This window comes from Neofelis nebulosa, chromosome 1 (genome assembly GCF_028018385.1).
Source record: "Neofelis nebulosa isolate mNeoNeb1 chromosome 1, mNeoNeb1.pri, whole genome shotgun sequence".
NCBI classification, from domain to species: domain Eukaryota; kingdom Metazoa; phylum Chordata; class Mammalia; order Carnivora; family Felidae; genus Neofelis; species Neofelis nebulosa.
Window position 1 is genome coordinate 46,555,697 of NC_080782.1, and position 25,572 is coordinate 46,581,268.

General features: G+C 41.0%; 2 protein-coding genes across 4 annotated transcripts in view; one reads left to right on the forward strand and one right to left on the reverse strand.

The window, feature by feature from the left end:
- The window catches only part of FAM114A2 (family with sequence similarity 114 member A2), a 32,437-nt gene extending 32,214 nt beyond the window's left edge, over positions 1 to 223 (reverse strand). Inside the window, exon 1 of the mRNA XM_058720907.1 lies at positions 166 to 223. The gene's annotated coding sequence lies outside the window, so the exon portion shown is untranslated. The remainder of the gene's footprint in view (positions 1 to 165) is intronic.
- Positions 171 to 18,537, forward strand: MFAP3 (microfibril associated protein 3). 3 transcript variants are annotated; one of them, XM_058720924.1, is made up of 4 exons: positions 189 to 299; positions 7,964 to 8,049; positions 11,582 to 12,045; positions 14,305 to 18,537. In XM_058720924.1, exons 3-4 carry the CDS (start codon positions 11,751 to 11,753, stop codon positions 15,096 to 15,098), a joined length of 1,089 nt encoding a protein of 362 aa, XP_058576907.1. In that variant the 5' UTR covers positions 189 to 299; positions 7,964 to 8,049; positions 11,582 to 11,750; the 3' UTR covers positions 15,099 to 18,537. The 3 variants fall into 3 exon arrangements, with proteins under 3 accessions (XP_058576899.1, XP_058576907.1, XP_058576917.1); XM_058720916.1 differs by lacking the exon at positions 7,964 to 8,049 and having other exon boundaries at positions 171 to 299; XM_058720934.1 differs by lacking the exons at positions 189 to 299; positions 7,964 to 8,049 and adding an exon at positions 5,883 to 6,072.
- Positions 18,538 to 25,572: the final 7,035 nt, after the last annotated feature.

Sequence of the window (25,572 nt, forward strand, 5' to 3'; positions counted from 1 at the left end):
GCTTCATAGGCTCCGCGTCCAGCCGTGGGGGGGTCGGCCGCCCAGCCCCAGGCTACCTCCTGCCCCTACCCAGCCACCTAGACCGCCCGGCCCCGAACCCCCAACCCCCGCACGCCGCCTGCCTCCTCCCTAGAAACCCCACACCCACTCCCCAGCCACCCTCACCCGGACCGCGGCTGCCGAAAAGCTGCTCCTGCTGCCCCGGAAGTACTCTCTCGGCGCGGAGTTGGTCCCGCCTGCTCGAGAGCACTTCCGGGTCAAGCCACCGCTCGGGCAGGACCAAGCTGAGTGCCAGTCTGGTAAGTGAAGGCTCGGGCGGGGTCGTGCGACGGAGGTACTGGAGGTGCTGAGGCATGGGTTTGAGCCGGTGGGTCGGGGTCCGACGTGAAGGGAGCTAGGATGTCCGCCGTCCTTTTGAACGCCAGGCCTGAGCTGCGGGAGTTCAGCCCTCGTACGTTTACTGAGCATAAGCTACGCCAGGTACCACCCTGGGGGCCTGGAACACACTGGATTTCAAGCCGACTATGGCCCTGCGCCCTAGTAGTTGACATTCTGGAGCGAGGCCGACCTTAAACAAGTCAACAAGCAACACTCATATCTAAAATAGTAAATAAAAAGATGGTTGTGAGTACTTTAAAGAAAATTAAACAGCATAATGTGATGGAACAAAGGGAGTAATCCTTATGAAGATCTCGAGAGCATTTGAGGCAGAAGGAATAGCAAATGCAAAGGCCTTATAGTGGTAACAAACTTAGCAAGGTCAAGGAAAAGAAAAAAGGCTACTGTTACGGGCCCAAAAAGAGGAAGGAAAATGAGGCCAGAGACTTGAATGAGACAAATCTTGTAGTGTCTATGAGCCAGTACAAGGAGTTTGACTTTTATTTGGAGAACATTTGGAAACAATTGAAGGTTTCTATGCAGAAGAGTGATATGCTCTGATTTATGACTTTAAGATTATAACTGACCATCAGAAAGATACATCTCTTCCGTTGTCTTTGAGCAGGGAGGATGCATGAAACTCGGACTAAAAGCCAGAAGAGCATTATAGACACCTTCATTGTATAGATGAGAAAAATTAAGTCCCAGAAAGGTGAAGGGATGTGGTCTTTTCAACAACCCGTCTTCCAGCTTCCATCTTGTTGCCTTCAGAATTAACATCTCAATGTCCATATATAATAATTGTCACTTCCTGAAACCATTCAGATTCCTTTGCTTTTGATGGTAGTTCTTTAAACTTAAGGGCATTGCTATCACCTGGTAGCTTGTTAAAAATGCCTATTCCAAAAAAACAAACAAAAAACCCATAGAAGTATAAAATAGGTAGTTTCCTCTGATTTTCTGTGGCAATAGAAATTGCATGGAATTTGGGGTTTAAGTACGAAAGTGAATTGGTAAGTCACTTAACCATGTCTTTAATCTTACACTTAAAATGTTGCTGCTAAAAAAAAAAAGTGGTGGGGGCCGCCTGGGTGGCTCAGTTGGTTAAGCAGCCAACTTCGACTCAGGTCATGATCTCACAGTCTGTGAGTTCAAGCCCCACGTCGAACTCTGTGCTCAGAGCCTGGAGCTGATTGGGGTTCTCTGTCTGTCTTTCTGTCTGTCTGTCTCTCTCTCTCTCTCTCTCTCTCTCTCTGCCCTTTCCTCACACATGCGCTCTCTCTCTCTCAAAAAATGAACAAACATTTTTAAAAAATTTTAAATGCTACCACTGATAATTTTAGCAGCAGCTTTCAAACTTTCTGGTCTCAGGATCCCTTTACACTTTTAAAACTTACTAAGAACAAGGAGTTTGTGTGTGTATTGTATCTATAAATATTCACCGTTTTAGATATCAAGACAACTTGCAAAAGTATATTTTAAAAAATGTGTTATGTGTTAAAATAAATAGTATTTCTATGAACAATATTTTCCAAAACAAAAAAATCATTAAGAATGCCATTGCTTTACATTTTTACAGCTCTTTTTAATATCTTCATAGAAGATAGCTAGATTCTCACATCTCCTTCTGCGTTCATTCTTTTGTCATAGCACTCATCATGTAGCCTCTGGACAATTGCACCATATTGGATGAGAATGAGAATGTAAAGGGAAATAAGATCCTAGTATTATTAGGAAAATCATTTTGGAGAAGTTTTAGGTACCCCAGAGGCCCTTGTACCACACTTTGAGAATCACTGGATTGCAATATTGTTAGGACAATCAAAGGAAATATGGGCTTGATTTGTAAGTCATTAAAACTACATGCACATTAAAAAGCAGATGCTCAGGCCTTGCCCTTAGAGATGCCAAATCAGTAAATCTGAGTGGGACCAACAAATCTTTATCTTTAACAAGCACCACAGATTAAGTTGATGTAAGTTCTCAAAAATCGCAGTTTGGGAAAACCAGTTAAAGACTAAATCCACTCTAGAGTGTTTCCCCCACTAAGATTTTAAAAGCTGTATTTCCATATCTTCAAAAATCTCCATTAATGCTTCCCAGAGTCTGAGACCAAAAAACAAACAAAAAAACAAAACCAAAGAAGTGTAAAATAGGTAGTTTCCTCTGATTTTCTGTGGCAATAGCAATTGCGTGGAATTGGGGGTGTACGTATGGAAAAGTGACTCAGTAAGTCACTTAACGTAAGTCTGGGACTCTGGAAAGTCAGTAAGAAATTTGTAGCAAGTACCTTCCTGACCGCCAAGTTGATCGGGCATTGGAATTCAAAATGTTGAATCCCATGCTATGTCAAAGGCTGAGAAAGTTTTTAGACTCTCATCTTTAAGCTTACAGTCTTTTGGATAGATACATATCTGATAGAAGAAGGAAACTGATAAGTCTTAAAATTGAATACTCTCAGTGTGTAGGTGACTTAGAGAGCAAAAGAATTCATCCAAAATTAAGAGGGTAATGGTGACAATTTAAGTGAGAGGGCTTCTTGAATAAGGTGAAATTGGAGTCGGATACTGTAGAGGGTGGAATTTCCGCAGGAAGATATTGTTGGGGAGGGGCAGGAAATTTTAAGCAAAGGGGACAATTAGAACCAGAACTTTTTTTTGTTTTTACATTAAGAAAACAATTTTATTTACAACAGTATCAAAAAGAAAAAATACGTAGGAATCTTTAACAATATAGAACCAGACCTTTAAAATAAAAGGTTATTTGGAGACATTGGAGAGTAAAACAAGTATAGTTAAGGCTTTGAGCCATGACAAGAAGCTGGGAAGATTATAGGATTTAAGCAAAGAAGGGAATGATAGTGATAATCAGCCTCTAGATGAGGAAACAGACCACTATAGATCATAGCTGATTGGTGACAGAGGTGTAACTAAAAAACACACTTCTAGATCTATTCATTCCTTCAGCAAACAATTATTCTGCACACAGGCACTATTGGGCTCCATCCAGCAACTTCTGTTCTGCCTCCTGAAACTTCCTGGAGAATTACGGATGCCTGACCAACATTTGAAATTTATCTCTTGGGCAGTGGAAAATCAATAGATTTTTAAATCATCTTGACTTTCTTGGATGTGTGTTCAGGACCAGTTCTGAGAGGAGCAGTGTTTGGGGTAGGGTTGGAGTTAATGAGACCCATTTAGAAATTAAAAGAATAGTGTGGTACCCAGGTAAGGCAAAAGGACTGTGACCTTGGGTGGGACACCATATGATTTAATTGAAAAACGCCTAGGAAGTGGAACAATAATATCAGTGGCATGTATTTATAATATACCCACATTCGTTCACAACTACTGTACGAGGTCATTACTCTTAAAATAACCTTGTAGATGTGAAAACTGAGGCCTCTCAAGCCATGGCTTCATCCAAGGATAAGATCAGGCAGGTCAGTCCATGCTTCTTACCAAGGAGCCATGATGATCTTATAACTTTGATCTTGCAAAATTGAAAGGATTATATCGTGTGGCTATCATCTAAAATAGGTATACTCTGCACAAGTAGATCTAAGGGCGAGAATGAGAAGTTCTATTTTAGTTATATGGACTTTGATTTTTTGGACTATAGAAAAAAAAAAATTGGGTAAGGAGATCGTAAATCTAGGCCCCTGACATTGATCTTTGTCATTTGCATCCAGTAGCTCAACAAATGCTTATGGCAGAAGGATGTAAGTCACAGTTACAGAAAATAATTGTGGGTTTAAAGCAAAGCTCCAATAAGTACAGAGGAAGGTGTTTTTCAGTGGGCCAGAAAAAACGCTGAAGTTTGAGCTGAGTGCCCAAATGCTAGCTAGCTATGAGGTGTGTGATGGCACTAAGATATCCTTGGGAGCATAAGGGCCATTTGAATTAGGAACTTCTCAGAAAATGACCCTCACAATGGTGATTTCTGTTTGAATATTACTAACCTTTCTATGTTTCAGATCTCTGTTTTTTATGTTTGTTTTTTGCAAAGGATGGAAGAGTGCTAAAAATCTATTCTTCATTTGCTTTTTCTCCCCCTTGCCAATTTGGAATGCCACTTTGACCGTTGCGTGCCAGGCATGGGGAACTTCTCCATTTTTCAAGTGTAACAGTGCAGGCAGAGAAGAGTGGATGAGCAGTAAATACAAGCTAGAGCACATTTAATTATGGAGAATAAAGCATTAATATCTCCGTATACTTAAAATCAATACCATCTGGGCATCAGTGTTTCCCTGCTTTGTGTTATCTCAGAACTATTTGTACAAATAGCAGTTTCTTCAGCCAACTTAATATTGAGCCACGAGAACGGAAATCAGCCACATTACTTCCTTATTTACTCCTGTTGAGAATTGGAGCAGGATGGAAATATTTCTTCTCTCAGAAGCTGTCAGAAACAGCAACAAGGCACTCTGTTAGTCATGACAGCTTAAACGCTTTCTTTTCTTTTCTTTCTTTCTTATGATATAGCCATATTGAGAATGGTTCTGTCAGGTAAAATCATCTAAATTTCTGATTATTCATGATCCTAGAAAAGCTGATATTTTACTGTATCTAAAAGATGAAAAAGGAGTTAGATTAAATTTGAGTATCACTTTTCTATTATTCTTACTAATGCTGAAGGAAGGTAATAAAACATTCTACCAAGTGACTTCACCCACAAGCATAGCATAGGCCTTTTTAACTGTAAGAAGGTGGCACTTTGATTTTCCTTTTTGAACTCTTTCCTCTTAGCCTCCAAATGTCAGCTGCAGCATTAAGAAATAGTAGACATGGGCACCTGGGTGGCTCAGTCAGTTAAGTCTCCGACTTAAGCTCAGGTCATGGTCTTACAGGTTCATGAGTTTGAGCCCCACGTCGGCCTCTGTGCTGACAGCTCAGGGCCTGGAACTTGCTTCAGATTCTGTGTCTCCCTCTCTCTCTGCCCCTCCCCCCCCCCAATAAACATTAAAAAAATTTTTTTAATTAAAAAAAATGAAGTATCAAGTATGATATTATTATGGGAAGTCCCAAAACTAGTTCGTAAATTCCTGGACATCCCTTGCAGGACCCAGTATTTCACCTTGCACATGATGGGCCTGTGATTTAGCTGTTTGAAAATGCACCAGAATGAGTAGCATGGTCATAGTCAATGTAATTTTTGTTGAAAGTAGCAGACTGATTCTGACACAAGTAAAAGGAAATTTAATATGAAGAGTTATTCTGATCCTAAGGGTGATTTGTTCCTTCACTCTTTTTTCTGCTTCTGTCACCGTCTTGGACCCATCCATACCTTTGCCACTTTTTTCTCTCCCAGCTGCTCAACAGCATCTTATTTGCAAATGGGTTGTGTCTTTTAGTAGCTCAGACTAGAAGTACTTTGTGTTCGGATGTCCACGGCAGGAGCACGAAATGCCTGGGCTGAGTCTGCCTTTATTGACCAGACATATTGCTCTCCTGGCACAAAATCAGCGTACCAGGCTACTTCTGCCACCTTAGACTTTGACCTAAGGGCAGTTTAAGGGTGTTCATAGTGTTTTTCTAAACCCTGTCTTGTAGGTTTCTTGAAACTTCTAGTAAAGGCAAATGGTTGTGTCTGTACAGAACAGAACCATAAATCTTGGCCACATGGGCAGCTGGCGCACTGCACTCAGGTGTACAAAGAGGAGAGGAGGTGGAAATCCACAATGAGGATTGCCAGGTAGCCACAGCCACACTTTAATCACTTTTGCTGAATTTAATCTTTTTTCTGCTACTTAACCATTTCTCCATTTCCTTTCTTGTTTTTATACTCAGTCTTAATTTTTGTGGATTTAATTTTGAAAGAAACTGAATAAAGATGTTTATTTCTTTAAAAAAAAAAAAAAAGTCACATTGGAGGAAGGAAGCAAAATTTTGTCAGGAGCCAGAGCAGCACTTCAGTCAGTCTCTTTCTCTTCCCCTCTGCTCTCCTTCCCCTCCCCCTCCACTACCCCCCACCTCCACTCCCCCATCTCTCTCTTTCTCCATCCCTGTTGTCCTATCTCTCTGCTTTTCTTTGTATGTGGCCCAAACTGGACTGCCTCAACCCCTTCTCTTCCTCACATTGGCCCTAACCCGGCCACTGTGTCTCAATTCTAAATTCCAAGATCAAAGCTTCTCGTTAGTTAGTCAGCAGAAGGGTTGACTTCCTCCAGGGCCCCAGAACATAGAGGCAGGTCTCACAAAAGGGAAGGGTAAGCTAGGCACATCACAACCAAGATTCTTGGCCACAAACTCAGAGTGCATAAAAACAATGTAATGTATCATGGCTGGACTCCAAGTTCAGTTTACCGTGCCTGTTTGAGCCATATTATTGCAGAATAGTATTTGCCATGAGCAGAAGAAAAATGTGAAATTTAAAGTTACAGATTGAAATTACATAATAATGTTTCCCCTCTCCAACATTTTTATTTTTTTTTTATTTTTTTCTAATATTTATTTATTTTTGGGAGAGTGTAAGTGGGGGAGGGGCAGAGAGGAGGACAGAAGGTCCAAAGCGGGCTCTGCGCTGACAGGCTGACAGCAGCGAGCCCCATGTGGGGCTCAAACTCACGAACTGCAGGATCATGACCTGAGCAGAAAACAGGGACACTCAACAGGCTGAGCCACCCAGGCGCCCCACCTCTCCAAGATTTTTAAATGGTTGCATAGTATTCTGAGTAGAAGTGTTTCATTTATCTTAAATGATGATTTTACCATCAGCTGTAGATTTTAGCACAGTATCTGAAAGGACAATCGGTAATAATAACTAGAGGGGCGCCTGGGTAGCTCCAGATGGTTAAGCGTCTGACTCTTGATTTCGGCTCAGGTCCTGATCTCGCAGTTTCCTGAGTTCAAGCCCAGCATGGGGCTCTGTGCTGACAGCATGGAGCCTGTTTAGGATTCTTCCTCTTTCTCTGCCCTGCCCACTTGCACACTGTCTGACTCTCAAAATAAATAAATAAACTAAAAAAAAAAGTTAACTAGAGGTTATTTAGTAATTACTACTACCAGACTCTGTTTTATATATACTATTTTCTTCAAGCCTCACAATAGTCCAATAAGAACAGGTACTATTATTTTCCCTATTTTAAAGATGAGGGCACTGAGGCACAGAGAGATTAGGTCATTTACAAAAGTTGCAGGGCTGGTTAGAGTCCATCAGGATTCAAATCCAGGAAATCTGGCTCTAGAGACTGTTCTCTGAACTTCTCTCTGTCATCCTGCCTTTCTCAGAAGCCTGCAATTATGTTGATCCAGGGTAACCTAAGTCCAGAATAGAAAGTGAGTAATAGTTCTCTCTTATTGGAAGTGTTCAAACAGCCTGCAGCACCATTAGGCAATGCTATTGTAGAGGAAATAAGGAAGTGTAGTCCTAGTCTCTGGATGCCAGTCCATGGATCCTCTGCCTCAAGATCATCCAGGGAGCTAATTAGACACCATAAATTCCAAGTTCCAAGTCCAGAGGTTCTTACTAGGTCTGGGGCGGGACCCAGGAATCTATATTTTTAACAAGCTCTGTGGATATTAGTAGTCAACCTGGCTTAGATACTGTGGGCTTATAATCTTTTATCCCTACTATTATCTCCTAGGACAAGATGGCGATGAAGACTTTGGGAGTTGGGGTTGACTTAAGGACTGCCTTTAGGCACTATGCCTCTCAAGTTCTCTGGACATTGTTAGTATCGGACGTCTCAGAATATAATAAGTGCTAGTAAATGCACGTCAGTTTGAATAATTATCCCTGTTGCATGACATTCTTCAATTTACAAAGATACATCGGGCACTATCAAATTTAAACTAATCTCCATGAGTAAATATTTATTGAACATGTGCTAGTTTTGAAGTATAGCAATAAAAATATAGTCCCTTTGCTTAAGAAACTGACTCATAGGTGAGATGGGGTGGACTCCCTAGCAATACAAGCAGCACATACCAAAGCCGGTGAGTAGTGTAATGGTGAGAGCTACAGGGGCTTGGGGGAAAGCCACCCTGCGTCCAGGCATACTCTGGATTCATGTGGAATGGAGAGCCAGCACTGGAGAGGAGACCCAGGGAAGCTGCATGAAGGGATTCCACACAGCAATAACACTGCCAGGACACCGCTTGCCCCACAACCCTCCATATAGAGGCTATTTATTCTTCCAAAGCTGCTGCATCTCAGTAGGGAGAGGAAATCCATTTTCTTCTGGTTCCAGTGTCTTCTACTCTAGCTGCCTTGATCCTGGGCGGACATGACCTTTCCTACAGGTGATCTACCCCACTCTTGAGCTTCCAGGCTATTTGATCCCTTCATCTTGGACACTGGTCTTCTTCACTCACTTCAGGCTCCTATTCCAGTTCCCAAAGTCCACCTCCAGTTTTGCTGTTGGCCCAGACTGCTTCCCGAATCAGGAAGCTGACCCAGCGCACTGTCCACCCTTTCTCATTACACCACCTGTAGCTCTTTCTCCTGAACACTTCCTAACCAGTGATCCCTCTGCTTTTTCCCTGTCCCTTTACTAGGACACTTCTCTTCCATTCACGATTCCTATTTATCCTTCACGTACTGTTGCACACCTCACTTTCTCAAGAAGGCTTTCCGTGACAAGGTTAGCTCCCCACATTGGGTACTTCTGTAGCATGCTGTACTTTCTCTTGGGCAGCATTTACCATATTTTGTATGTAATTAGTGTCTATGTCCCCTGCCAGACTGAGCTCCATGAAGTCAGAGGTGGTGTCTGTAATACATAGAAAGTGCTCCATGGATGCCAGAGAATAGATGAAAATGTATACTTCTAGTCTAAAATTGTGGTTCTGAACTCAGTGGTGGAACCAGTGGGAAAGAGGAGGAGGATGGCTGGATAAGAAATGAGGTAGTATTAGAATGAAGTGGAGTTGTGGGTGTTTTATTTGTTTCGTTTTGTTTTTCCTGACAAAGGAGACCTCTGGCTCAGAGCCTTTAGCAGACAGCAGTTAATAACACTGCTTTGTTTTCATCATGTTTATGTGTACAGTTACTTTTATTTACAGATGTGATATAGACTCTCCTTTTAAAATAAATGATTTAATCATATGCAGGATTTAAGAAACAAAACAGATGAGCATAGGAGAAGGGAAGGAAAAATAAGATAAAAACAGAGGGAAGCAAACCATAAGAGACTCTTAAATACAGAGAACAAACAGGGTTGCTGGAGGGGTGTTGGGTGGGGGGATGGGCTAAATGTGTGATGGGCATTAAGGAGGGCACTTGTTGGGATGAGCACTGGGTGTTATATGTTAGTGCTGAATCACTGGGTTCTACTCCTGAAGCCATTATTATACCATATAGTAACTAGAATTTAAATAAAAAATTTAAAAAATAATTTAAAAAATGTATGAAAGCAAAATAATGAGTTGACTTAAAGAAAAAGCATAAATAATAATAATAATTTTGTATACTGATGTTGAAAAAAAAAAGCCATTTTGGAAATGGCCAGTAGAAGAAAGGAATGAAATTGGGAAAATGCTGACTTGGATGCAGCCACAGGAACTCTTGATGACAGTCCTAGGGAAGACTGGAGCACTTTTTCAGCACAGTCGTTTCCTATCACCATTGAGAACCCATCATCTAGAATAAAGGACAAAAATCATGTCCACTGGTTGTTGTATGTATTGTACTGAAAAAGAGCTTGGGAGCTCACACGTCAGGGCCCAGCACAGTGCCTGGCTTATGACAGTCACTCAATAAATGTGAAATCCATTGTTTCTACTCACCACTCTGTCCCACTAGAGACCAGGATTCTCCTGCTAACATATAGGATAGCCTAAAGGAGCACGTCACTGACATGAATGGATTAGATCACATAATTTCCAAAATCCCCTCCAATGCCCAAGGTTTTTCCTTTAGTGTCATTTTACTTGGGTTTGGGAAGGAAATAGAAGTAAACACATGTGTTCAATCTATGTATAGCAAAGTCTGAAGTCCTTCATTTTACTCTAAATAGTCCGTTCTTAAATGTTAAAGATATAGCAAGATTTAGAAAATTATTATTATTATTCAGCCAACCTTTCAAGGGCTAATGAAAATTAAATGACATTTACAACTTACTATGATTCAGACTTTGAGGAGTTTAATGGCTAAATACAATGATCCATTGCTTTTTATGTTCTGTGATCAAGCAGCCTTTGTGTAAGTATAAAGGGGAGTCATTTCCAAAACTAATTATTTTGGGCCTTTGTAAGAAATAAAGCTAGGCATTTCATCCTGTCTTTTAAAGAAATAGAAGTTGAAATTTTTCTTTGAGAGTCATTGATTTAAAAGAGGAACCAGATTAACAGGAAGATGATCATAATCACATAAACTCTTAGACTGGGATATTTTGTTCTTTGTTCATGGTATTTTGTTTGTCTGGCAATCTTTCCCTGTACTTTATATTTGCATTTCTACCAAGTAGATATTTAAGATGTCAATTCCTCCCTTAGCTTATTTGGCAGACTTTGAGCTAAAACTTGGTATTCTCACAAACTGTTAAATATGCTGTATTTTGTCTCTTGATATCAAAGAAACTATTAATGGAAAATTCTTTTGTCTAACATTCTTGCTCAAGAGAGAGATCCTAAAGCCTCAGAAGTCAATAACTGTGTATGTAGTAGTACGGTTTTCTTTCTAATATTAAAACAAACGAAAAAACTACCTTAACTATCCCTGCATTATTTAAAGCTAATATTTTATGTACTTGGATTGCTCAAATTTTGAGCTCCAGGCTCATGATTATAATGTACCAGTTGATTTACATTATTGATATAACAACAGATGGTAATGACGCAGGTTGAAATAAAAGATCATTAAGCTAAATATTGTAGCTTTCATTGGCTCCCTGTTGCCTAAGATTTGTCAGAGTGAAATAGAATCACAGCCTTTCAGAACTAGAAGAGTCTTTAGAGAGGTCTCATCTAGTCTTTGATTTGACGGATGAGAAAACGGCTGAGGGAGAATACTACTTGCCAAGGTCTTATTGCTTGTTAGTAGCAAAGCTAGGACCAGAATCTAGGTCTGCCTGCCATTTCCTAATTCAGTGCTTTTTTCTACTGTCTCTCTGAGATTTTTAGGCGGGTGTTCTTTATGTTTTGCTCCCTGATGTCAGTGCCAATTATTCTTATCAATTTCACATCTCTTCTTTTCTAGAACATAGAATTTCACCCTGTTGTGAGTCTTTGTTGGCTAAACTTTATATCTGGCTTTCTTTTAGGTTGGTCTCCACTCACATCTTTTAATCTTGAAGATTTCAAAATACAGCGGAATCTCCCACTTTTTTGGAAAACTCCAATACCAAGCCATAAATTACCCACCGTGCTCTTGTTATAGTATAGAAGCTTTTGAGTTCTCCAAATCTAAACAAGATTGTCTCCCATTTTTCCATGAAGCCACATTGTTGTTTATTCACTTTAGTGGCGAGTGTTATTGTGCCAGCAGCTTTTGTTTTGGAAGATGTAGGCTTCAACCAAATGGCCCCACTGGGAGCAAATCATAGCTCTTTCAATTCATCATTTCCTCCAAGCTTTGAACTCTCAGCAGGTTCCCACTCAGGAGACGATGTTATCATAGCCAAAGAGGGAACTAGTGTTTCAATTGAGTGTCTTCTCACAGTCGACCACTATGAAGATGTCCGTTGGTACAACTCAAAAGGACAGCAACTGGATGGCAGAGGCAGAGGTAACTAATCAAGGTTACTCATTTCCTGTTACTTCTGTCTTCTTGGTTGTATGACATGTTCCACAAGGAAAGCTCAATGATGAGGTGCCAAGGGAATAGTTAAAACTTTTGGAAGGCCTGGAGTATTTCTGATAGGTATCAGAGAAAGCAAAATAATTATAATTGCCTAACCAGAAGAAGAAAGAATAGTTGTAAATTTAAAAGGTGTTCACATGTGGAGCATGTGGGTGGCTCAGTTGGTTGAGCATCTGACTTGGCTCAGGTCATGATCTCATAGTTCATGAGTTCGAGCCCCACGTCCAGCTCTGTGCTGATAGCTCAGACCTTGGAACCTGCCTCAGATTCTGCGTCTCCCTCTCTCTCTCTGCCCCTCCCCCACTCATGCTCACATGCGCACACTCTCATAAATAAATAAACATTAAAAAAAAATTTTTTTTAAGGTGTTCACTTGATGACAAGGAGCTATTGTCTCTCCTCTTGCTGAGCTGGTTTCCTTATTCATTGAAGGTAGACTACATCAGGGCTGCTGTAGACAGCTGTACAGGCTACGCACCGCACAACCCCGTTGACCTAGACTGTATTGTGCACAATACAGTGTGGTAGCCCTATGTGCATACAACAGGAAGGGGGTTGGCTAAGCTTAAGTAATTTTGTCATAAATTTTAAAATTTTGTTTGGAAATGAGTTACTAAATATTTTAGAGAAAATCCAGGATATTTTTTTTAAAGATTATAGCTCTGTGCATAAAACTTAGTCCCTCTGAGAATTAGAAGGGCACTGAGGAGGAGCTCTGTAAGCCCTTCCAGCTCACTTTTTTTCATGCTATACCTTAATTTATTTGAAAACAGGAGAACTTCTCTTGTATTTTTTGCCTCTCAGTCTTAAAAATTGCCCAAACAGCATAATCGACCAAGGTGTCATTTTTGACAGGTTTTTATTTGATTGTGCTGTTAGTAAACCTGTGAACACATCTTAGAGCACTATTTCCTTAACTGGTATTCTACTGGAAAGATCTTTTTAAAGACTACTTGCATTAAAGTACCTCAAAAAGAAATCACCATGAAAATCAATGGGATAAAGATTAAATTCTGGGATACTCACAAGCTACACTTTCATAAAAGGCCCTTCTTGTCTTTTTTGCTAGAAAGCTACTCTCACCTCTTGGAATATAAAGGATATTTGCTTATTCATATTAGAATGGAAAATGGAAGAAGAGACAGATGGTGTTTTCTTTTAAAGTCTACGCTAAACATTTTAACTTTCTATAAACTGAATAACTGGCCACCAAGGGATTGAAGAGTTTGAACTGTTAGAAAGAACAGAACATTTTTAATCAGCTTCTGAAGAATGTAGATCTATTGAATCGGGATCTCTAGAGTGGTGCCCAGAAAGTGTATTTTGAACATGATTTAGGGTTTCACATATGGACCCATTCGTCTAGACTGTTATTTCCTTTGGCTCTAGGATCCAGACCAAACGCTTGTGAGATTTGAATTATTCAGTCAGTGTGATCATTACAGCCTGAACGCATAAACAAAGCCTAGGTTAGCAGGAGACCAGCCGAGTGGAATGGCAGTTTCATTTTCCTGTTTTGCCTTTACTTTGAAAACCACCAGCATCTATCATTGATGCTTTCAGTAACAGCCCTGGAAAATTTTATTAAGTTTTATGAATCTCTAGTGAGAGGAGTTTAAAGAGCATGTCAGTCTAGTATAAGGTTCATAAATCTTGAGCTATTATCAGCAAGTAAGCTGGAGAGTTTACATTGTGGTCGTAGTACAGTGGTTGATGAATGGAGTGTATGTACTTCATCATACTTTGGATTCATAGGATATCCTCATAGCTCCCAAGTTCGTAGAACAGCAGCTTGTGGAATAATGAATATATTCATAGCTACATATTTCTCTTTTTTTTTTTTTATGTTAGTGTAGTGATGGCTCCTAAATGTAACTATAGAATTTAGATAAATTTTGATGACAATAAAAATGGGCATAATCCAGAGTGCTTACTAATTGATGTGCCATTCATGTCAGGAAGGAAGACTTTGATTCCCTTTTTTAAGTTCCGGGCTGTTTAAATTCCTACTGTGGACATAAAAGTCTGCCCTTTCTTACGTGATGTATACAAGTAGCAGAACCTAATAGAAGACTTGAGTTAAGGCACTCTCATGAAGAGACGGAGTATTGGTAAGGTGGTCGGCATATTTAGCAGTAATATTCTTTATGCTGTAATTTTTTTTTTTGTCTTTTGGGTTATCAGGTGGAAAATGGTTGGTTTCTGATAACTTCCTGAATATCACCAGCGTAGCCTTCGATGACCGAGGGCTCTACACGTGTTTCACCGCCTCTCCCATTCGTGCCTCCTACTCCGTCACCCTGCGCGTTATCTTCACCTCAGGAGACATGAGTGTCTACTACATGGTTGTTTGCCTCATTGCCTTTACCATCACCCTCATCTTGAACGTCACGCGGCTGTGCATGATGAGCAGCCATCTTCGTAAGACAGAGAAGGCCATCAACGAATTCTTCAGAACTGAAGGGGCCGAGAAGCTGCAGAAGGCCTTTGAGATTGCAAAGCGCATCCCCATCATCACGTCAGCCAAAACTCTGGAGCTCGCCAAAGTCACACAATTTAAGACCATGGAGTTTGCCCGTTATATTGAAGAGCTGGCAAGAAGCGTCCCTCTTCCTCCCCTTATTCTAAACTGTCGGGCCTTCGTTGAGGAGATGTTCGAGGCCGTGCGAGTGGATGACCCTGATGACATGGGAGAAAGAATTAAAGAGAGACCTGCCTTGAACGCTCAAGGTGGCATCTATGTCATTAACCCAGAGATGGGCCGGAGTAATTCACCGGGAGGAGACTCGGATGACGGTTCTCTGAATGAACAAGGCCAGGAAATAGCAGTTCAGGTTTCTGTCCACCTTCAGTCAGAAACCAAAAGTATTGATACAGATTCCCAAGACAGCAGTCATTTCAGCCCACCTGATGATACAGGATCTGCCGAATTGAACTCTTACTCCAAAGATGGGACATATGAAAGCCATCAGCTGTGAGCTATCCCAGTACCTACGAAAACTGCTCTCACAAGAGGAACTTGTTTCATGCAGGAAGTAACATTTTTACCAAAAGATGACTGGGGTTTTCCCTCTTGTTAATATTAAGCACATCAGAATGTGAACTATTGCCAAAATCTTTGTAAAATTTTCTGTGTTTTTCATATCTATTTCTTAGTCATGTTTCTGGAGCTTGATTAAGTGACACATGTTAAGATTTAAAGGAGCCTGAGAGAGAAACAAAATGGAGAAAGTACCACACTAAAAGTTCCATGGCTTCTCTTCTGGTCATGCTTCATCCAGCGGTTAGGGCTGACACTTATCTTGAGGCCTCAGTTTTCCCACCAATAAGACGAGGGATTTGCATTAGATATCTAAAGTCATTGGTAGCCCTGTAACTTCTTACCTGTCCCCTTTAAACCACCAGAATTATCAGCACATCTCTAAATAAACCCTTCCCTAGACTTTAAGTCCTTTTTATGGAAAGGACCAAGCTCAGACTTTATTTTGTGATTTAGATTCCCACACCGATGCCGTGGCGCATAGAGGTCTGGGTGTTTTTCAGATATTTCACCATGTGGAGTGTGCAATTGTATGTGCTAGGTTTAATCTCTTTAGTGTCACCCATGTCTGTATTACACAGATATCAGGGAGCTAACTGCTCATTAATAAACTACTTTCCATGAGTACATTGGTCCTTTTGGGGAGTGTAGCATGTCTTTTTAACTTATCGAAGCAGCATTTAGTTTATTGAGCTGGCAGTGATTTCCCAACTGATCTCCAAAAGTGAGCAATTTGTTCTTAAGGAATAATGTCTTCAGTGCTTTTAGAATAAGGAACAACATCAGATCACCTATCCTCTATTTCTGGTAAATCATGGATTTTGACATTTCTGTTCATAGAATTTCTCAGGCTTTCCATCTTTGAAAGTTCTGGACTCTGTAATAGGGTTCTGTATTTGGGATCCCATTCCAGGGGGAAACTCAGAGCTGGGTTCCTCTTGAGACTTCTGTCAACACTCTTGCCCTCCTTGATCATAAATATGGTGCTAAAGGCTGCATGCCTCCTTGTTTGTTTGGTTTGTTTTTTAATATTGTTGACGTTTTTATTTTTGTGTACTTCAGATATAGAATTCTGAGCTAGGACTGCTTTTGTGGTCTTTCTGAGAAGCACTAACCTGAAACAAGATTAGATAACGGTGTGTGGTATCTGTGAGTATATTAAATATGTAGACATAGATATAGGTACCAGTGTATAGATACATACACACACACAAATGATCTAAAGAGGGAGAAAAATTATGGATGGGGCCACCTGATTCAGCTGTGTATAATGAACACTTAAGACCGTATTTCTTGCCTGGCTGAGGCCTGATACAATAGAATTGTAAATACTCTTCAGAATAATTTCCTCAGCTACAGGAAGCTTGGTGTCATATGATTTTTAAGAACTTGGCTGTGGAGCTCCATTTGGTGCTTCATGTGTCTTCATTTGGCTTCTGATTATCGAAGCATTCCTTGAACTAGAGGTTCCTGAGGGAAATGTTCAGAGGAGGTTTTATCAGGATTTTAATTTAAGGTTTCGTATGGAGGAAAGAGAGGAGATAGCGTAACCAGATAGAACTCATACCTCCCTTTGTCCAGGCTTATCGGAAGTAATACATCTCTTCTGGATAGCATGAATGAATCAATGTGTAGTTTTATCAGATGGCATTACGGATAAAGATGATAATGCTGCCTTTTCTGTCTCTCAGGCTGTTTCCATGGAAACCTCCAGAGCCAAACAAAAGCTACCAATCATTTAGCCAAAGCTTGCCTTGGCTCGTAAACCTGCATGTCTTTAAGGAATGCTGTTTTCATACATTTGGCTGTGAGAGCAAGGGCTCCTCACCGTACTCTAGATTATAGAACACTTTTTGCCTTCCCAGGCTGTTTCTTTTGAGAAATTAAAAATGCTAAAAGTCCCTTGTCTGAGGTCTGTTCCCTGAACATCCCTCCGATCTTCAGATGGTACCTCCAGCCCCATCCCAGTATAGCGACTTTGCAGTCATCTAGACCCATGTTAAAAACAGAATGGATTTATCCCACCACCTGTTCTCATAATGGACATGAGTGTCTGGAACCATAGACGTATTTAATGGTCACAGCCCTGGGAAACAGGACTTTGGAAAAATATAACAAATAATGAAAAAAATTGATATGTTTACACAAATACTGTATAACAATTAGGTATAGGCTACTCCAGTTTGTTCTGGTTAGATTATTTTAGAAACACAGTGGTGATTTAATTTGGTGGCCAAAGTAATTGGATCACTTTGGATATTCCAGATTATGGTGCCAGTGGTAAAGAATTATGGCAGTCAGAATTTAATTGGAGTTGGTCTTACTTTCTAAAGCTAGTTTCCAAGAGGAAGAAAACGACACATTAATATTTTCTGTATCTAATCAAATACTCTTCATATATAATTCATAGTTTCATGTTCTGTTTTTATAAAATCCTTAACCTTTTGAACTTAAATTACAGTCTAAAAGTCTTTTGACAACAACTGTGGTGTAATTAATCTTTTGTTTCACTGGATTTTATGGTTAGTGAAAATGTCTTTACTCAGCAAATGTATTTAAATAGTTCTCTCATCTCATTTATAAATTTTGTATTGTGACTTACCTTATTGTCCTTATGAAATAACAGGATGGCTTTGTGAAATAAATTTACCAAAACTAGATATGTAAACATTTTTATAGATTCTTTGCCAGCTGAAACCAGACAGGCATCTTTTGAGTTGATACCCCCGTTGAGTTTTAGCCTATCCTCAAAGTTGAATCTGTTATGATAGTTAAACTCTTGATTCAGAACCAGTGAGCACTTATATTTACTACCAATTACCTTGATATAAATACCTTAGGAGTTGCTGATCTGGAATGGTGAAAAGGTTCCTGGCTTCTTTCCCTCACTTAGCATGCATTTTGAAGTCAAAGCACGCTGCTTTCTGTGTGGTCCTCCAGCCTCAGTGAACCCCTGGTGCAGTCCTCTCCGTGTCCTCCCTGCATGTAGTTTCACCCTAGATCAGACTCTGTCTCCCTTGTCCCAGAGTGTCATGGGAGCATGGCATGCTTGTTTTCCAGAGCACAGCCGGTCATGGGTGCTAGCCTTGTCTCCACACACCAGCACTTCTCACACAAGTATATCATAATTCCTGAGTCACCAGTAAGAGAACACAGTCTTTTCTCATGTAAGTCGGGAATTTTGAAAATGCTCATGTTTATACATAAACTCCTAGCTTCTCAATGATCTCAACATTTCATAAAAGTACATATTATTTCGTATGGTTCAGATGATGTTTGAATGGTCACCATTTTAATAAATACTTACATTATAATTTTGTCCTTTCTTTAAAAAGTCATGCTTGAATATAATTTATTAAATGTTCAACGGACTGTTATTTCATTTGTCTGAAATCTTCTATCATGATCTTCATTTTTATGTGTGATGGAACTTGATGTTAATGATTTTAAACAGGAGTCAAAATGAATTCAACTTGGATTCTACCATGGCTCTGCATTTTAATTTTACAAATACTTAATATGCATCTACATGTTTTTGATACTATGGGCCATATCGAGATGGGTGTCTTGCCCACAGTTACCATGAAGATGCAGTTACCAGACCAACTGTAGCAATTGTTCACTTCTGAGATAAAGCATTCCTGACAAAGACAAGAGCTTGAGCAAAGACCTAAACAGGGTTTAGCACGTTTTGGAAAACATGATTAGTATGTAAGGTCTGGTGAGATTTGGCACGTGGGAGGGGTACCTCTGGTACAGGCAAATGCCCCCAGTCCCATGGGAGTGAAAGGTGATGACAGAAAAGCACAGGATCTCAGGAGACAGGCAAAGGGAACGGGTAAAGGTCAACTCACTACCTAAATACCACAGATCTGTCACTCTTAGAATGAAAACCTAGTTCCCGCCTCCCCATGGCAAAAGGTCACTGGACTCAGAGTCCTGATACCACCACTAGCCATGTAACAATGTGATTTGGCCTCTCTGGACTTAAGAATTGGAGTTGTCAATACCTAGCTCACAAAATTAACATGAGGATTAAATAAAGCAACATGTAAGCAAACACTCTGCTAGCTGTAACCTGCCATAGAAGGGGCCAATAGTCATGCATCCAGAGTGTCAGCCTTGTTAGTAGCCATGACTGGTTACATTTAGACTCAACTAAAAATTCCTCCAGTTCTCTCTCAGTCACAGTTAACATGTGGCTGCATGCCATAGAAAACCAGTTGTGGTGGCTTACCCAAATAAGAGGTTTATTATTCTCAAATAACAAGTCCAGACGAAGTCATTCCAAGGCTCAAGTCCAGCACTAAGGACTCAGGCTAGTTTTAGATTCCTCTTCACCCGTAGCATGTGGCTTTCATCCACACGGTCATAAGATGTCTTGGATTGGGTTCCCAGGAGGGCCTCAGACCAGGATTCATCTGCAAGCAGTTTATTTGGAAGGTGATCCCAAGAAGGTAGGAGAGTAGGGAAGTGAGACAGAGAAAAGAAAGCCAATCCAGGGTGCATTAATGAGTGGGTTACTGATTTGGGCAAGTGGTGTTAAGTCCCACTGGGGACTTCAGGGAGTTCTGTCTGCCCCCAGTGTATGGAGTTCATGCCTCAAAGGTCCCACCTGAAAGCCAAGAAGCTCAGATACGTATGCACCAGCTCCTACCTGTCATTGAGGGCTATTCCCAAGTTCACTAACTGGCACTTTCAACCTTCCACACACAGGCTGGCATGATCCTATAACCAGCAAAAGCCCTCAGTAGAGTCACAGGAGCTTTCAGGAGGCAAAGAACTTGAGCAAAGACCTAATATCCTGTTGAATATAGGAATGGTGAGTGTCAAGGGGTTATGGATGGAACACTGACAACACCTGCTACACAGGACAGCTCCTTCACCTTCAGTAACATGTCTATATTGCAGGCAGGGGGAAGGTTAGAAGGGCAAAGGGCAAAGACACATAGCAGTGAGTCTACCTTTTTATCAAGATGACAGCTTTCCTGAAGCCTCCTCACCTGACTTCTGTTACTCAGCTGCCAGATATGGACTACATGGCTACCTGTCCTAACTGTCAGAAAACCTGGGAAGATGCATATGTGTATTTTTTTTAACTGGATACATTGCCTTAAAGGGTTCTATTACTAAGAAAGGAGGGTAAGAATGGAAGCTGTAGGCAGCTGGTAATGTGCGGCAAGGTCACCTTCCCATGAATTACAGGAACAAGATGTGGTTCTGTAGTGGATAAAGTTGCAAGCCATGTTCCTTGAAGATATTCACATGCATCAACAAATCAAGAATCAGAAGCAGTAAATCTTAGTCTAAACCCTCAAGCCATCACTTATATTGTCTCCAATACACATGGCTCAAATGGCAGGCAGACAAGTTATAAGATTCTACTGAGGCATAATTGTCTTAATCTAGTAATTCATTAACATGTTAACTGAAACTACCTGCTATTTGCAAGCGCCTCCAGGGGCCAGAGACACCACAATGATAGTGACCGGCAAGTGGTATCTTTAATCAGAGTCAGAGAACCCTCTCCAAAGAAGGCATTGGGCTGGGACCCAACTGATGAGGATCCAGACATTCAAAGTTTAGTGGAAGAGGCATTCCAGCTAAAGGAACAAGCAAGGACAAAGGTCCTAGGGAACAAGGTTGGCCTATTAGAGAAAGAGAAGAGATAGGCCAGCCTGTGTGGCTGGTGAGGTGAGAGAGAGAGAAGAAGGCAGGGGCCAGAAATATGATTAGATTTCAAAGCCTGTTTTGGCTGGTCCCAGAAATGCATTTTTTAATGAAGAAATGCTAGAAGTAACTAATTTGGAAGAAGAGATTTTACATATTTAGGGAGAAATGTTTGATCATTCAATAGCACTATTTTGTCCTGAAGTCATCTGCAGCTAAAAACAAAACAAAACAAAAACAAAAACAAACAAACAAAAAAATGACTGTGCTAATTTTCTTTAAGGAATCAAACTCCTTCAGAGTTCCTTAAATTCCAATCATGTTCTTGAGTTTTCATGTTTTCGCTGGAACCTATTGATTAGGAAATATATATGTAAATATACATATGTCGCTCCATCTGCCTGGAAGATATGTGGCCACTTCCAGCATGCTTATTCTTCCTGACAGTTGGGAACTCTTCTTTGCCTCCTGCTCAGCCATGCAAGAGGCAGGACTCAAGTGCCCTAAGTGATGATACATCAGCCTTCGAGGGGTCTCCTTCCAATAGAAGAGCCACCCCCTGTGAAATAGTTTGTCCCTAAGCAGAAGGGAAGTTCATCAGTAGAAACTCCCTCTGTGCAGCAGTTTTGCTCTGTGAATCTCTGCTCTTTCAGAAACTGCAGGCAGACAGTTGGACCAAGCCTGAGGCTACTCTACTCAAACTCCGTGACCCCTTGGGCACAAAAGGCCATGCCTGTTCAATTTTTCAACAAATGTTTGTTGCACACAAAGTAGGGACACTACCATAAACAAAATCAGAGACGATCCCTGCTCTTGGGAAGTTCAGCCCATGGGAAGACAGAAACTATTCAAATAGTTACACATAGGGTATATAATTAAAAACTGGGAAGTGTGCTAGCAAACGATTCCATGAGAGCCTAGAACTGAGAAGCCTGATCTAATCAGAGGTCAGAGAAGAATTCCCTAAAGAAGTGACACTTAAAAAAATAGGCATTGATTGAGGACTTACTATGTTCCTATCCCTAAGCAAGAAACTATGGATCTAAGTCATGGATCCCATTGAGAAGGAATTTAAAGATCAGTAGAAAGGTCAGATGTTTCTACAATAAACCACCTGAAAGAGAGTGTGTCATCAATTGCTAAACGGATTAGCACCAGGTAAGAAATGCAAAAGAGCTAAAGACGAAAAGTCAGTGGTAGTGGAGGATGGGCAGCACTTTGTGGTTGGGGTGAGATTTGGGCTAGAAGCAGAAGGGTGAAGGAGTCAAGGATGGGAAGGAAATGGATTAATATGATCGTGGAACTCAGAAATCTTTACTGATGTCCTATCATCTAAGCAGAAAACAAATCCAATTTCTTGACCCTCCGTAATCTGCTCCCAATCTGTCTCCTTTATCATTTAAGGACCCTTCCACTCCCTTAGAGATACGCTAACATATCCTTCCCTTTATATTATAGTTAGTCTTTCCTTGCCAGTTTGTGAGCAACTTGAGAGATGGCATCATGTATTAGTCACCAACCTTTGTAGCCCCTATTCCCTAGGGTAACACCTTTCGTGTAGAAGAGACAGTAAATGGGGCGCCTGGGTGGCACAGTCGGTTAAGCGTCCGACTTCAGCCAGGTCACGATCTCACGGTCCATGAGTTCGAGCCCCACGTCAGGCTCTGGGCTGATGGCTCGGAGCCTGGAGCCTGTTTCCGATTCTGTGTCTCCCTCTCTCTCTGCCCCTCCCCTGTTCATGCTCTGTCTCTCTCTGTCCCAAAAATAAATAAAATACGTTGGAAAAAAAAATTTAAAAAAAAAAAAAAAAGAAGAGACAGTAAATGTTTAATTTAATGCAACAGGAGGGGTGAAACTCTTGTGTTATGGTATTTGACCATGACCATTGGTCAGCTTGGGACCCAGGGATGAGGGCTTGGGAGGTGTGCCTGCCCCTTCTCCAACACTTTTTGGTGGCATCACCCACTTTGAAAGTTTTAAATGCCACCTTCACACTGGTGACTCCCAAATGGTTATTTTCAGCTCTCAATGCTCTCTTCCAGACTCCTGGATCTAACACCTCCCTACTTGGCATCTCCACTTGGTCAGGCATCTCTAAAAGGCATCTCAAAATTAATATGCTCAAAACAGATTTTTTGATTCCCTGCCCTGATAACAAAAGCATACAGCAGTTTCTACCCCCACCATCTTCTCTCAGCAAATGGCACCATCTACTCATTTGCTCAAGCCAAAAACCTGTGTCATCCTTGACTCAATTTGCCTTACTCTTCATATCCAGTAGATCAGCAAGTTCTGTTGTGTCACTTCAGAAAACATATACCCAATCCACCCACTACTCTCTACTTCCATTGACACCATCCTAGTGCAAGACACTATCAACTCTGGCCTGTGCTATTTGGGGCCCCTCTGAACTCCCTGCTTCTACTCTTTTCCCCAGGCCATTCATTCTCCACACTGCAACCAGAATGAGCTTTCAAAAGCATAAGTTACACCATGTCATCCTCTTATATTTTACTGTGTTTCCCATCACTAGAAGAAAATTATAGAAAAGAATCCAAACTCCTTACCACGGCCTATAGACCTGGTATGAGGTAGGTCTTTCCTATGTGTCTGGGCTGAGCACTTACTACTCTCCAACTCACTCATTACAACCCATCCATCCTGACCTCCTTACTCAAACACACGAAACTTGCTCCCACCTCAAACCTTTGATCCTGTTGTTCCTTCCACCTACAATGATCTTCCCCCACATGGTCCCTTCACTGGCTTCTTCTTGGTATTCAGATCTCAGCTCATTTGTCCCCATTTCAGAGAGGCCTCCCTGACCCCATAACAGTAGGTGCACCCAGGGCTAGGGTTAGAGTTGGGGTTACATAACTCTCATTTTCATCACAGTGTTTATCATTGTTTGTCTCAGAATACCATAATCTGGGTAGATTAGACAACAGGAATTCTCACAGTTCTGGGGGCTGGGAAGTCTGCGATCAAGGTGCCAGCAGATTGGGTGTCTGGTGAGAACACACTTTCTTGTTTATAGATGGTTGCCTTCTTGCGGTGTCCTTACGAGGTGGAAAGGGGTGACAGACCTCTCTGGGGCCTCTTTTATAAGGGTACTAATTCCATTCATGAGGGCTTCACTTTCACGACCTAATCATCTCCCCAAAGCTATACCTTCTAATATGATCACGTTAGGGGGTAGGTTTTCAACACATGAATTTTGGAGGATACAAACATTCAGTCTACAGCACTATTTGATATTAATTTTTTCATTTCTTTGTTTACTTGTCTATCATCTATTTCCTCCATCTAGAGTTTCCATTACATGAAAACAGGGACCTTACGTATCTTCTTTCCTATCATATTTCCAGCAACTAAAACAGAGCTTGGCACCAAGTTGGCAATCACTAAATATTTGTTGCATCCTTGATAAAGATGGATGGGTGAATACTGAATGATTATGTGAAGTTAAATCATTTGGCATCTTTGACTCAACTTACCTCCTTCCCAGATATAGATTGAAGGTATTATACTACTTGTCTCTCCTAAAACACAAAAGAGGTGGTTAAGATAAATGAGAAAGCTGAAGGCCTTACCACTTATTATGAGAAAAATGTTGGAGTGTATGGCAAGGAGCCATTTGAACGTGGCAATGACAGCCTAATGGAGAAAGAAATTCATTTGTTTTATTACCCGTGAACCTCCTGGGGACTGCGTAAGATGGGGGAAAATGAAATGTACCCATTTGTAATATAAAAATTCATAAATACAGCTTACATTAATTCAAAGTAGAGTAATACTTTGTTTATCTGGCATCAATAGGTATTTTGCTAAGTGTTTTGGTTTTTTTTAAGATAGTTAATGCTCCCATTGTAAGAAGACTTTTTTCAATTTGACTGTTTTAATGGAAATAGTCTTCAAATGAATTTCAGTGCCACTTTCTCCAGCAAGCACACTAAACAGAGCCTTTTTTGTCACTAACTTGGGGACATCATTATAAGCTTATATTATTATATTTGGATATAAAATAGTGATATACTCCAAAATCACAGAAATGTAGACCTATTATGCTTTCTGAGATCTCTTGTATTGCAAGGGTTTTGTCTCTTCTGTCACTGATTTAATCAAAATCTAGCACCAGCAACTTGGTTACTGGGGACTATCCCCACAGGGTGATAAACAAGATAAATGTGGTCCCTGCCTTCCCAGAGCCCTGATGGAGTTCCCAGTCTGATGGGGAAGATGACGGTGATCAAGTAAGTACAAGTAGGACAGGAGTCTCAAACTCTTCCCCTGGTGCTTAGAAAGCACCCCCCTCCCCAAAGAAAGGGTCTTTAAGGGGATTCCTACAAAGAAGTTGCTCAGGGCAAGAGTGTTGCTGGAAGATGGGGAAACAGGTGTAGGGGCTGTGAATGGTGAGAGCCAAAGTGCATTTGAGCAGACAAAAGAACACCAGCATCGCTCCTGATAATGCTGCAGAGAGAGTCCTATGGGCCCGGTTGTAGGTCCCTCCTCCCACAGGCCCAGGCTAGGAATTCGAGTCTTCCTTCTAAAAAACAAATTGTTTTTGGGGCGCCTGGGTGGCTTGGTCGGTTGAGCGTCCGACTTTGGCTCAGGTCATGATCTCACAGTCCATGAGTTCGAGGCCCGCGTCAGGCTCTGCTGACAGCTCAGAGCCTGGAGCCTGTTTCGGATTCTGTGTCTCCCTCTCTCTCTGCCCCTCCCCTGTTCATGCTCTGTCTCTC